The sequence below is a fragment of the Myotis nattereri genome, assembly GCF_964212035.1.
Source record: "Myotis nattereri genome assembly, chromosome: 1".
Lineage (NCBI taxonomy): Eukaryota > Metazoa > Chordata > Mammalia > Chiroptera > Vespertilionidae > Myotis > Myotis nattereri.
Genome location: NC_138075.1, coordinates 54,653,524 through 54,666,861, shown reverse-complemented (window position 1 = coordinate 54,666,861; position 13,338 = coordinate 54,653,524). Strand labels below are relative to the sequence as shown.

The 13,338-nt window shown below is 40.8% G+C and overlaps 1 protein-coding gene across 1 annotated transcript in view; it reads right to left on the bottom strand.

The window, feature by feature from the left end:
- The window catches only part of RFX7 (regulatory factor X7), a gene marked incomplete at its 5' end in the record, with an annotated part of 127,892 nt that extends 116,245 nt beyond the window's left edge, over window positions 1–11,647 (bottom strand). The window contains one exon of the mRNA XM_081093154.1: window positions 11,481–11,647. Coding sequence (XP_080949280.1) covers window positions 11,481–11,647 — 167 coding nt within the window. The remainder of the gene's footprint in view (window positions 1–11,480) is intronic.
- Between the last annotated feature and the right edge of the window lie 1,691 nt (window positions 11,648–13,338).

Below are 13,338 nucleotides of genomic sequence, written 5' to 3'. Positions count from 1 at the left end.
GTGAATAGAGCGTCGGCCTGTGGACTGAATGGTCCCGGGCTCGATTCCAGTCAGGGGCATATACCTTGGTTGCAAGCACATCCCCAGTGGGGAATGTGCAGGAGGCAGCTGAATTGATGTTTCTCTCTCATCAATGTTTCTAACTCTCTATCCCTCTCCCTTCCTCTCTGTAAAAAATCAATAAAATATATTTAAAAAAATAATAAAACTAATATAATCTTATATGTCAACTGTAATTGAAAAATATAAATTGACAAAGAAAACAACAACAGCATACTAAAAAATATTAAAAGTGCTTAAGTGCTTAATTGTACAGAACTCACTATACATGAGATCAAGAAAAGGCCAATTTGGACTAGAGTAGCTAAAGAATGTTTAAAGTGCTGTAATTTGAGCTATGACTTAAAACGGTTAAAATATGATTAAGTAGGTTTTGGAGACAGGGAAGTGGAGATTCCACAAAAATATAAAGCAGGAATAAAAGCAGAACCACAAAATAAAAGGCAGACAGTGAAGTGTCCACTCGACTGAAGTGGAGTTAAATGTTGGTTTACAGCAAGAAATAGGGTTGGATTGATTGTATTAGGCTAGATTACCCCCACATTGAAACCTGACGAAAATCTTTAGACATGACATGGTGGGTAAGGTGAAGTTGTATGTTTTTTAGAAGGGGACTACATGAAAAAGGATATTTTAGATTTATTCTGGCAGCAATATACAGCATAGTTCAGTGGGGCTTGGGGAGCAGAGGGCAGCTATGTTGCTGCTATAATAATCCAGGAATGAAACGGTAAAGCACTGAATTATGGTCCTGGAGTATAAGTAGGAAAGTAAGGAGGAACTCAAGTGACAATGCAAACTTGGCAACTTGTTAAAATACTGGGCATGGGAATGAGAGAAAAATCAAATACGAAATCATGACTGCGAGTCTGACGGCCTGAAGGAACAGTGATATCTACTACCAAAGGTAGAACTGGAAATGAAAGCAAATTGAGGTCGCAAAGCACCATGGCACAGAAGGGTTACTACGAAAATGCCAAGTTTAGCCAGAACCGGTTTGGCTCAGTGGATAGAGCGTCGGCCTGCGGACTCAAGGGTCCCGGGTTCGATTCCGGTCAAGGGCATGTACCTTGGTTGCGGGCACATCCCCAGTGGGGGGCGTGCAGGAGGCAGCTGATCCATGTTTCTCTGTCATGGATGTTTCTGGCTCTCTATCCCTCTCCCTTCCTCTCTGTAAGAAATCAATAAAATATATTTAAAGAAAAAAAAAGAAAGAAAGAAAATGCCAAGTTTAATATAATAGTGGTAGCTCCCTGTATTCTGGTGAATGAATGAGTAGATATGGTAGAGTTGTCTGTTCAGCCCATCTATTCCTTCTTCTTTTTTTTTAATCCTCACCCAAGGACATGACTTTATTGATTTGAGAAAGAGAGAAATATTGATATAAGAGTGAAACATCGATCCATCAATTGCCTCCCACGTGCACCCTGATGGGGATTGAACCTGCAACCTGGGTATGTGCCCTCCTGACAGGGAATCAAACCTGCGACCTTTTAGTGCACAGACAACACTCCAACTAAGTACACTGGCCAAGCCCAGCCCAATTATTTCTTGATTTTAGCAAAGTGAAAAGAGAAAAACAATAGATGGTTGAGAAATAAGTGTCTGGATATTCACAATTAAAGAGCATCTAAAGCAGCGGTTCTCAACCTGTGGGTCGCGACCATTGGAAAACACATATAGCACATCAGATATTTACATTACGATTCATAACAGTAGCAAAATTACAGTTATGAAGCAGCAACGAAAATAATTTTATGGTCACCACATAAAATAATTTGGGGGTCACCACAACATGAGGAACTGTATTAAAGGGTCGCAGCATTAGGAAGGTTGAGAACCACTGAGAAGGGAGCAGGAAAAATAAAATGTCAATCAATCAGAGGTAAGGTCCATGAAACAGGATTTCACATTCTTGCTCATGGAATCCCCAATGCCAGGCAGAGTAACTGATACAAAGGCAGCTCTGAAAAAGGAATGAATGGGAATTTCAAAAGTGCAAAGAAATCATAATGACAAGAAAAGTTAGAGTCATAATGAAAGATAAAGACTGGAAAAGGGCCACTGAGTTGGCAAGAAAAGCAGGAAGCCAGGCTGCAAGAATTAAAAGGGACAAGAGCAGAGAGATCTATCAGTGTGTGGGGGTGGAAGCCTGGTGGACAGACGTCAGCTAAAAGGAAAAGCAGCAGGATAGACAAAGGGCATTATTTTACTTGTTTGGGTATTTTTCCAAACTAAAAATAACACTCGCTCATTCAAAAACATTTGGAAAATATAATAAAGTAGGGCGAAAAATATCATACATTGTTCTACCACCTAAGTGCAAATACAGTTAACGCTTGTAAGATGTATGTTCACAACTATTCCACCAAAAATATGAGTGGGCTTACATATTGTACAACAGGATAGAAATTGAGAGACTGGAGGGGAGAGAAAGGAATATGGAAAACAGCAAAACCCTGGACAAGATCAGCTAGCGAATGGTTACTATAGTTCAATCTTTTTCTTAGTGGTCAAAAATAGTCTTCTGCCCGGCAACCACTGTGGGTCAGTGGTTGAATGTCTGCCCATGAACCAAGCGGTCACTGGTTTGATTCCAGTCAGGGCATATGCCCTGGTTGCTGGCTTAATCCCCAGTAGGGGGTGTGCAGAAGACAGCTGATTGATGATGTAGCTCTCATCTGATGTGTCTATCTCTCTATTCCTCCCCTCTCTCTAAAAATCAATAAAAACATATTTTTTAAAAATAGTAGTTTTCTGCTTTATTTTTTTATCACTGACAGTAATGATTTTTGCATTTTAACTGTTTATATGTCATCTTACAAAATGAGTATTTACATTATTCATTCACTTACCTAATGACATTTTTTTCTTAGGACTATGAATGAACTCTTTAGGTCATTGAGAGATCAACTCTTTGTTTACTGCAAAACCTTTTCTCCAAGGTTGTTTGCTGCTGCTTTAAGGACGTCGTAAGAATGTACAAAGTAACAGGAAAAGCAGCCAATGGGAAAAAACAATTTGATAATGCTGACAGAAACAGGGTATATGTTAGAATAAATTCCATAAATACATGGAAAGAGATGAATCCAAAAGGGGAAAATAAACTGCCTCTGATAATGGAAAAGTACATCGATAGGTGCCAAGATACAGGAGATATGGGCTGAATGAGAGGACACCTCACCAAATATTCTAATACTCTTCATGAAGTGCCGTCCGTCACTTAGAGTCAATTCAGGGTACACAGTCCTCTTCCAAGACTGCTTAGACTGCTAGAGATTGCTCCTGGTCCTCTGCCCGAGTTCCCACCCACCCCCAACTTTTTTTTCTTCTCCATTATTACTTTACATTCATTCTTCTACCTTTGTATGTACATTAAAATTTAGGTAAAAGGATTGATACTGGTAGAAATTCCACTATCTTGACCACTATCTTCTGTAAACTCAGGATTCGTTTTTGACCTTCTCACTTCTTTAAAATGTATGTGTACAGAATTTGGCCACACACTCCTTGCTAATATCTCCTCCTTCAGAAAAAGGGATTACTAATCTGACAGTTAATTTTTTAGATCACATTGCATAAATCTAATGACTGCAATCAAATTAGGCAAGTGAGTCACATCAACTAAAGCATCTTATTCAAATAAATTTCCCAAAAGCACCAACTTTACTCCAAACTTTAATTTATCTAATTAAATTTTTAAAATTTCATATATACTGCAAAAAAACAATGGCAAATTCTTGGCTACGCCACAATATTTTATTGTCATATTATAAATTACTTATTATGTAGTGATTGCTTTGTTTCAGGCATATACAGTCTCTGAATTCCTATGAACTTTACATATTAGAAATGTTTACATGTTTCATTAATTCAGTAAAAATTCGCTAAAATAGACTAATCTCAGATAAGGCCAGTCTAAACTACTAGAAAAAAAATTAATTTCTACAACTCAGGTCATTGTTCCCTGCGAGTTGGAAAAAGTTTCATTGAAGGGTAGCACATGAACTGGATCTTCAAGTTAGACACTTATATCAGTAGAAAAAAAGAGAAAGGTTTTTAAGGTAGCAGGTAAAGAGACCAGCACATAATTAGAGATACAAGATAATTAAAGCAAAGAAAAAGGGTTATGAATAGTGCAAACTGAAGTACCCACTTCATACAGTAATCTCCCTATTCTCATCCTATAGCTACTTGGCAGTATCAGGTGACCAAAGTAGGAAAGTCATAAAAAAAGAAAAAGAAAAAAATACAAGTAGAAAAATGTAAACACATAGCCCTAGGGACTAATACCCTCTAAGATAACCAATAGTTCTGATGTTGTACCTATAATAGAACTCAAATTCTAAAAATTACAGATTTCAGAAAGCAAGGGGTAGATAATTATAGTACATATGTACTACCACCACTTCCTATTCCTATGCCCTTGGTAAGCATCACTAATTAATCAGATTTAGCATTCAAATTCAAGTGAATTTGCTAATCCTTTGTTGGAATGAGCAAGAAAGTACCTTTTGCCACATGAACCCTTGCTATCCAAACCCAGATTATGAATAAATTCTGTTTAAAATATACACACACACACACACACACACACACATATTAGATAAGGCTATTTGCAGGAGATGGTATTTCACAGCATATGGATTCTTATTTTCCAAAATTCTAAGACATGACAGACTGCAATCTGTCATTCTGACCTCTCACTCTTTGAATTCAAAAACCAAATAAGAGATTCAGGTAGCAAATATCTCTGTGCTTTCAGTTTATGATATGACAAGTACAAAATGCCACCTCCCACACAATGTTTTGTAATGTATATAGGAGTTACCTTAATAGATGCCTGATAGAGGTACTGTGTGCATAATTAACCAAGCCTTGTTGTTTTCTATTTCCTCTTATAAATTGGAGGCACATAGCCATGAAACAGAAAAAAAGTAAATGCATCAAGAAAAAAAATTATTCATTTTACTTTTTTTTCATGTGGGTTAAAGTTAAGTGTTAACTATCTTAATCTCATAGTCAGCAATCAAGTGCATTAGACTTCAGAGCTTATTGTTCCTTATTTACTATCCTGCCCAAGGCAGGAAGATTCTTCTTCCTACTGCTCCATGATGCTCATCTTTAACCTGAACTCTTACAACCCTTGAGAAAGCAGAAGAGAAAGAAACTAGATATAGAAAGACTGATGGAAAGGGAGGCACTGGATAAGAGTGGTCTAGTTTTGTGGGCGATATGGAGTAGTAACCATCTCATTGTCTTGTTCTTAAAGAATATTCTGTCACAACTACACATTAAAACGTCCACCCTAGCCTGAATTATTCTGAAAAGAATACACACCTTTCTTATTTACATAACCAAATTTACAATATAATATTCACCACTGCCTGAAAAATATTAAATCATTACTATAGAAAAAAGTTCCTGTATGAGGTGTTTATAAGAATTGAGCACCAGTTTATAAACAAATCAAGCACACAAATACCACCCCCACCCCCCAGTGCAATCTCTCAACTAACAACTATTATACTTCCCAACAACAGGGATACCACATAGCTTTACATACATTATTTTTGTATAATCAGCAACAACTCCTAACTTTAAATGAAATACATGCCCAGTAAATATTTGCAGACTGAATTTCACAAAAAAGAACTCTTACACAAGGTAACAATAAGTGAATAACACCTTCAGATAGTCTTCCAGAGCTAAAACCCCAGGGAAGGCTGACAAATCCTAATAATCCGTTCAGTGAAAATGTTCTGCTGATTGCCTATGATTAGTTAATGCTGTTAGTTTTCACTGTGCTTATGGTATGCTTTCTTATTGTTGTCAATATTAATTTAGTAACAAGAGTCATAATTTAACCTACAGGAACTTGCAAGGTCATCTAATTGAACCTTTCATTTTCTAGACAAGGAAACTAAGGTCTATTTTTCCCACAATTAACACTCTTGCACTTGTCACCTCCTTCCCTGGTCCCCTAACTGAATAAAAGAGATATTTTATTGCACATTTTTGCTTAGGTTAATATTACAAGTAAATGGACATTCCTCAAATGCCAGTTTCTAGCATAGTACTTCATATATAGCAGGTACTCAGGCGAGTACTTACACAATGATCTTGCACAAAGTGCTCAAATTTGAGCAAATGTCAACATTTCATTTTAATTACTTTCATTTGAACACTTTTAAATGTGCAACATTATTTTTCTAATATAAAAACGTGACTAGACATAAGTTTTTATTCAAAGCATGTTTCACAACAAATGAGACACTTCTGTTTTTTCTATCACTGTGAAGCTCATTTCCCCCAATACAACCAAAAAATAATAGTGATATAGAAACTAAATCAGTTCTGTACATAACATCATTAAAGACAACTCCCAATGGGGAAAGCAAATTGGTCAATTATTTATGCAAACATACATAAACACACAAACACATACACGTTGCCTAAGCTAAACAAGGCCAGAAAGTCAAGGGGCTTGAAATTGCTTAACTTGCCTTTCTGGTCAATAGAGCAGACAATTTCATCAGTTTCAAATCATAGAGGAGAACAGGAACTGCCTTCTTTCTGGAATCAGAAACACTTAGTGTTGGGATGCAACCATCACAGCTGGCCTCAATATAGACAAGCAAAAAGCACCTTAAGTTTTTGGTGTGCTTGGTATGTAAGACAGACTGAACTCAGGGCAGATAGCATGTCAACCAATTAATGGAAAATATATGAAAGCCAGTGGATGTACTAGTCAGCCTCTAACTTTAAAGTAAAATGAAGGTCATGGGCTACGGTTAACGTAAACTTCACAGTTAGGAGCTTTACAGTAAATGTTTCCCACTGCAGTTGAAGAAAATATAACTGTTCTTCAGACAGAGTTAATAAACTGCCTGACCCAGAACCAAGGACAAAACTACTAAGTTCTAAGACAGGGGACAGAAATCAGGACTAATATGGAATCACTATGTAAACCTTAGGATCACCATACTTTGCTCACTGTAACTGAGAAATAAGAAAGTTAAACAAAATTGCTCAATGTGGGATTAAATTAGAATTTAGATAACATCCCTAATGGTCCACATATATAATTCTACTTTGATTATAGTTGTAAATCTAAAATGTGCCAGATTCGGAAATCTATATGACTCACAAGACTGAATAAAGACAAGGAGCTCTGGTCCCTGCAATGCTTCCAGGTCTGATAATGAATCAAAGGAATCTTACAGTTTACCTGTCATTCAATTTCACTCTTATGAAGTGGGTAAAGCAATGACACAACTTCTAAGACTGTTTTAAGAAGTGGTTTACAAGGCCTTACTTGAAAATAAAGTTACATAAATAAAAACAATGGTTAATAACCACTAATTCTTTTAAGAATCCCTGAATTTGTTTGTTGAGTAAATACAGTATTAGAACATTATCTACAATAAAACATCGGGGATTCTTTTGAATTTCTAGGAAAAGGTTTGTAGTCTACACATTGTAGCCTAACTGCAAGTATGTTAATCGCTCCTGCCCATGTAGGTATGATTATTCTTAAAAATAACCACAAACAGGCAGAATAGAATGCAAATATAATTTTTTCTATTCTATTTTTTCCACGGCAATTTTATTCTATCAGGGTTTCAAGTAAAACCTGCTTCAAAAACACAAAGAAAAACACTTAGTAAATTTTTGCTTGTTTAAGCTAAATAGAAAAAAAACAACACCGATTAAGACACTTGGAGATAAGAGGAAAGAAAAACTTGCCTTGGTCTTCTTTTTTTAGATAACTAAGGAGGGGTGCGATGTAAGTAAAAGCAGTTTGCAGAGGGATTAGGTTGCGGCTTTGTTTTAGGCTGTCACTATGAATACTCATTTACGAAAAGGAGACAGGTTACTAGTTTTCTTTTTTTATGAAAAGTTTATATTATAATTCTATTGCTTAGAAAATATATGTAACATTTCTTACAGTATATTCAGTATTAAACACACTTCTGCAAATAAATTCCCTTTCAAGTGAGTAGTATAAGCAACCTGGAGTCTATGGATTGGGAATGAGGAAGGTCAAGAAAGGTACATGCCGGCTTGTTAACTTGGACTTCATTTAAAGATAGTCATAAATATATTAAACAAATATAACACCACTATCAAGTTAGTAGCAGCTTTATTTTCTAGAACTATCTTTAAAATACATATTTCCAATTCTTAAGAAATATAATTTCTGATCCCATTACGTACCATCCACTTAATCTTTTTCAAAGGCTAATTTGATGCTTGAAATTATCATGGACATACTTTTGACAAACATCACTTTAGTTTAACAAACAAAAATAAGTAATTATGAACTGAGATAATAAATAACTCTATTGTCCAGCTAAAGGCCGACATCGCATACTATATTTATATTTGCAGAATAGGAGAACAAGTACAGACATGTTTGTGATCTGCAAGTCCAATATACTCTGGGATCAACCTTAAATGCAAAACTCATTTAACAATTTCTACTTAATGTGATTTTAAACTGTCATTAGTAATGTTCAGCTATTTCTGTTTAATGTAATTTAAAATTCTCCTTAGTAATGTTACCAAAGATTGATATAGGAAGCAACAAAACTGATAATCTCTCAGAATATTATCAGGTGATAAAAAAAATTGATAAGAAGGCATTGTTACTTCAAGAAATGTAAAATGAACCCTAACCGGTTTGGCTCAGTGGATAAAGCTTCGGCCTGTGGACTGAAAGGTCCCAGGTTAGATTCTGGCCAAGGGCATGTACCTTGGTTGTGGGCACATCCCCAGTAGGAGGTGTGCAGGAGGCAGCTGATCCATGTTTCTCTCTCATCGATGTTTCTAAACTTTCTATCCCTCTCCCTTCCTCTCTACAAAAAATCAATGAAATATATTTTTTTAAAAAGAAAGAAATGTAAAATGAGACGCCTAAAGAATTGCAATCTTATCTATTAAAAGAGATTTTAATTTAACATATATATATATACATGGTATATATGTATATGGTATCCCAAAAAATATATACATACACTTTGAATAATTATAAAGGCAGTGTTTATTAAAGGAAATTTCATTTTCAAAATTGAGCTATCTGCTATTAAAGTTCATATACTTTTTTTGGGACACCCTATTTCATAGATGGTATTGAAGGTATTTCACTTTTAAATGTCTTTATATATTACTTGATGAATCTATAAATCCAGTCTTGCGGAACATCGGACATGAGACTATATATTAAATATATCCCCTAATGTTGTTTACGATCACTAATGTTTTTCCGAAGTTTTAAATATATTATAAAGGAGCAATTTTTGCAAATAGGATTTCTAAAGTTGAAAATTAAATGCCAGTAAGTGTGCCATTATAATTTAAAAATAAAGATTAAAATTGTACATTTGCAAATTAAAGTCTTTGTTGGCCATTATTTTTCCAGAGCAAGTATCAAAACCTAAAGTGCACTCTGCTTCAGGATAAGTTTTCTCACATTAAAGTCAGTGGAGTTAAATTGTAATGGATGTGTAAACATAAATTATCAGTGAAAGAATTATTAAATCACATGATTTACCAAAAAGAGCACTCCACGATCATTATTATTCAAACACTTCAGTCAGTTATTTATACAACTTACTCTTATTTTTAAAATACTATAAAATGAAGGTTCCTTTTCCCCTATTGCTCTCATAATAAGTCAAAATATACATCACTAATTCAACTTTTTAAATATGTCTTTCTTAAAAGATTTTAGTCTTTTTTAATTTGGGTGCCCCTTATCTGAATGAAAAAAAACAAAGTGCTTATTCAATTTAATGATGATTTCAGGGACACTTAAGTTACATCAAGTTACTTAACGGGAATGGGGGGCATTCTGGTTTCTGGTGAGCAGAAGCTTACCCATCTTTTCCTTTAAATTACAGCCTCAATAGGGAGCTGAGGGTATCACCATTGAAGAATAAAGCCTTCTCTCTCTCTCTCTCTCTCTCTCTCTCTCTCTCTCTCTCTCCCCTCTCTTCCTCTCCCTCTCCCTGTCACACACACACTCACTCATACAGTATACACACATTACTATTTTCCTGACCTATTCAAGTTGCCACAACATGACTACTGTCAAAGTCTAAAAAATTACCTTTAAAACATTTAAACTTCATTTTAAAATTAAAACTGAAAGCATCACTCAGCTGCCCACTACTGCTAGTATAAAACTATTAAAGCCTGCACTGACCTACTTCATATTAGCATCATGACAATATGGATATACACCAAGAAAATAATGGAAATTACTATATAACAAACCTTAATTTTGTATTTTAGAAATTGTCACTGTTTTCAAAAGTGTAAATATTGTACTGCAATGTCAGTTATTTTACGATACATTTCTTTTTAAATTGCAATATAAAAGGAGTTTTGATATTTTAGTAGTCATATTCAATGATGGACGTGCAAGATTTCATTTTTTAAATCAGAGCTTTTTTATACCACAATTCTATTTTAAAAGTTCTATTAAAAGTAGTCTCTGAAACCGAATTCCAAATATTGCTTTCCATTTTTAAAACAGCACTACACTTTTTAAAAAAATGTCAGTTTTAAAAAATGCAAGTTCATGTTCAAAGAATATTTGCAATGGCTCTAGAAGGACAGACTTAACTCGGTGTACTTATTAAAAGGCTGGCACCAGTCTTTCAGAGTTTAATCTAATGCGGAAACATTGGACATTCTCGTACAAGGAACAGCAAAGGGTATTTTATCTATGGTTTCTAAAAAACACACACGAGCTGGTAAAACATTTATTTTAAATTAAAGATATCTTTTTAAATTAAAAAAAAAAACCCACAACATTTTACAGTGTAAACTACCACCTTTAAAAAATACCTTATCCTAAAGAAGCCCTTTCTTGACAATCAATGCAAAGAATGAACTCCCTGGGAGAGAAACTGAATCTCTGAATAAAGAAAGCAAAAACATTCAGAAACAGCAGCTACACCAACTGAAAGGAAGAGGCACGTTGGGCTTCGTGCTGCCTATGAATCTTCTTACGCACGGTGTCTGTTTGGTGAAAATTCACCATACACTTCTTCCTCCCCGTACGACTGCAGCAAGGAGTAAACACATCTCCCATCCCTCGGTCCCAAATTCACGCTATCATCCCGCCAGATGACTTAATTCCGACCCGTATTCAAGTGAAAACCACAAATAATTTGTTTATCTGCCCTCCCCGCGGAGGAGGGGGTGCACGCCTGGGGGGGCTCGGCAGACCCGGGGCCGAGGCGCGTCTCCCACCCTCCCGAGGCCCCATGAATATGCATCTGACCCTGGACCCCCACGTTCAGCGAGGGCGCCCGCCGCTCCCCGCCCGCCCGCCGCCGCCGCCCCCACCCCCTTTGCAGCAGAAATGTGCCCGGGCTGCTGCACCCCGCGATGGTGGATCCTCTTACCAGATGGAGTTCTTGATCTCGTGTTGCAGCGCGCTGGCCTCTGTCCCTGGCAGCCCCGGCACCAGGGCTGGCAGAGCCACCCCCGGGCTGGGGGTGCTGGGGGGAGGCTGCTGATGGGCATCGGGCTGCGGCGGCGGCGGCGGCGGCTGTTGTTGTTCCTCTGCCATCGCTGCTGGAGGGTGGGAGGGAGGCAGGGGAGATGGGGGCGCGGGGAAGGGTGAGGGGAGAGGCGGGGAGGGGAGGTCGAAGGGGGAGAGGAGGAGGAGGAGGAGGAGGAGGAGGAGGAGGAGGAGGAGGAGGAGGAGGAGGAAGGAAGCTGGATAAGCTAGGCCTTTACCCCAGGGCTCGAGTGAGTCGCTTTCGCCTGCCGCCTGGGGGACATCACCGGGGAGACCGAGGAGCTCCTGACGGCTGGGGCGCCTCACCGCGGGAGAGGCATGGCGGCGCCCCTCAGCCCCCCGCCGCCGCCTCCTCTCGTCAGCGGCCGCGGCTAGGGGGGGTGAGGAGGGGGCGTCAGAAGACGAGGTCGGGGGGGCGAGGCTCCCCCCGGTCCAAGGAGAATGGTTGCTCAGGGACTTCACGGCCCGGCCTTCCTTTCCTGCCCCTGGGGCTTCCTCCTCCGGGAGCCACGCGCGGCTGCAGCCCCAGGCTCCGCTCCACGCCACTCCCCAAGCCGCCGCCGCCGCCGCCGCTCGCTCCCGGCCCCGCCGCCGCGCGGCCGCCGCTGCGCTGCCAGCCCGGAGGCAGCCCGTGCGCGCAGCCGCACTGCGGCCCGGCGCAGACGGCAAAACACCGGCCGCTCGGCCGGGCGGGGGGCGGGGGGGCGTGGACCCGCGTGTGCGGGTGACCGGGCGCGGGCGCGGGGGGCTGGGAGGGGGGCGCCCGGGGGGCGGAGGGCGGGCGCGGGCCAGGCGGGCCCGGAACGCGCGCCGCCGCCGCCGGGCGAGGAGGCCACTGGCCGCGCGGGTGGAGGGGGCAGGAAAACGTGGGGGTGGTGCTGGCGAGAGAAAGAGGGCCCGAGGGAGGAGGAGGAGGAGGGAGAGGAGAAACCGACTTTAATGTTTGGCGTGGAAATGGGATTTCTTTTCCCCCATCTTCAAAGCCAGGAAAGTCAAATGCATCCGCATGACCCCCTTCCCCGCCCCTCCACCCGGGAGGATGGCTTTCTCCCGGGGCCGGTGAGGAGAACCGGGGCAGGTAAGCGCGTACGCCGCTGGCTTCTCCGAAGCCCCCGAAGGCAAACACCCGTTGGGATTAACCACCTCGTAGGGGATGCGGCCGGGAGCGGAAAGCGCCGGCCGGGCGCGGGGCTGCGTGCTCCTCGGCCGGCACGCGAAGCCCTCCAAATCTGGCCCCACTTCAGCCGTCCAATCACCGCGGCCGCCATCCCCCCGCCGGCGCTCCCCGCGCCAATCAGGGGAGTCTCCATGCCATTCTCCACGCGCAGCAGATTCATTCTTCCTTCGTGCCTTCGCCCATGCTGTTCCCCTCGCCTCCCGTCGCACCCCCGTGCCGGGATCGCCCGCCCTCCCCGGTGCCGCTCTCAAGCCAACCCAGGCTCGAAGGCACAGCTCAAGTCGCGGCTTGTCAGGGTCCCCGGCAGCCAAGGCCCCCGCCTGCCTCTGCAAAGAAGCGCGCGTGGTTCTCTCAACATGGAGGCTCGGGCTGCGGCCGCCAGCCCCTTCCTTTGGAGCCAGTGGAACCCGCGGTGGCACTCTCTGCCCCCTTCCCCCCCGCCCCCCATGCATATGTAAGAGAGAGCTTTGCCCACCAAGAGCAAGATTCCCGACCAGAAACAAGCCAGTCCCCTTTAAGCGCAGATTTGGCTTTCCTAGGTGGGGCTGATCAGGGAGGCCTC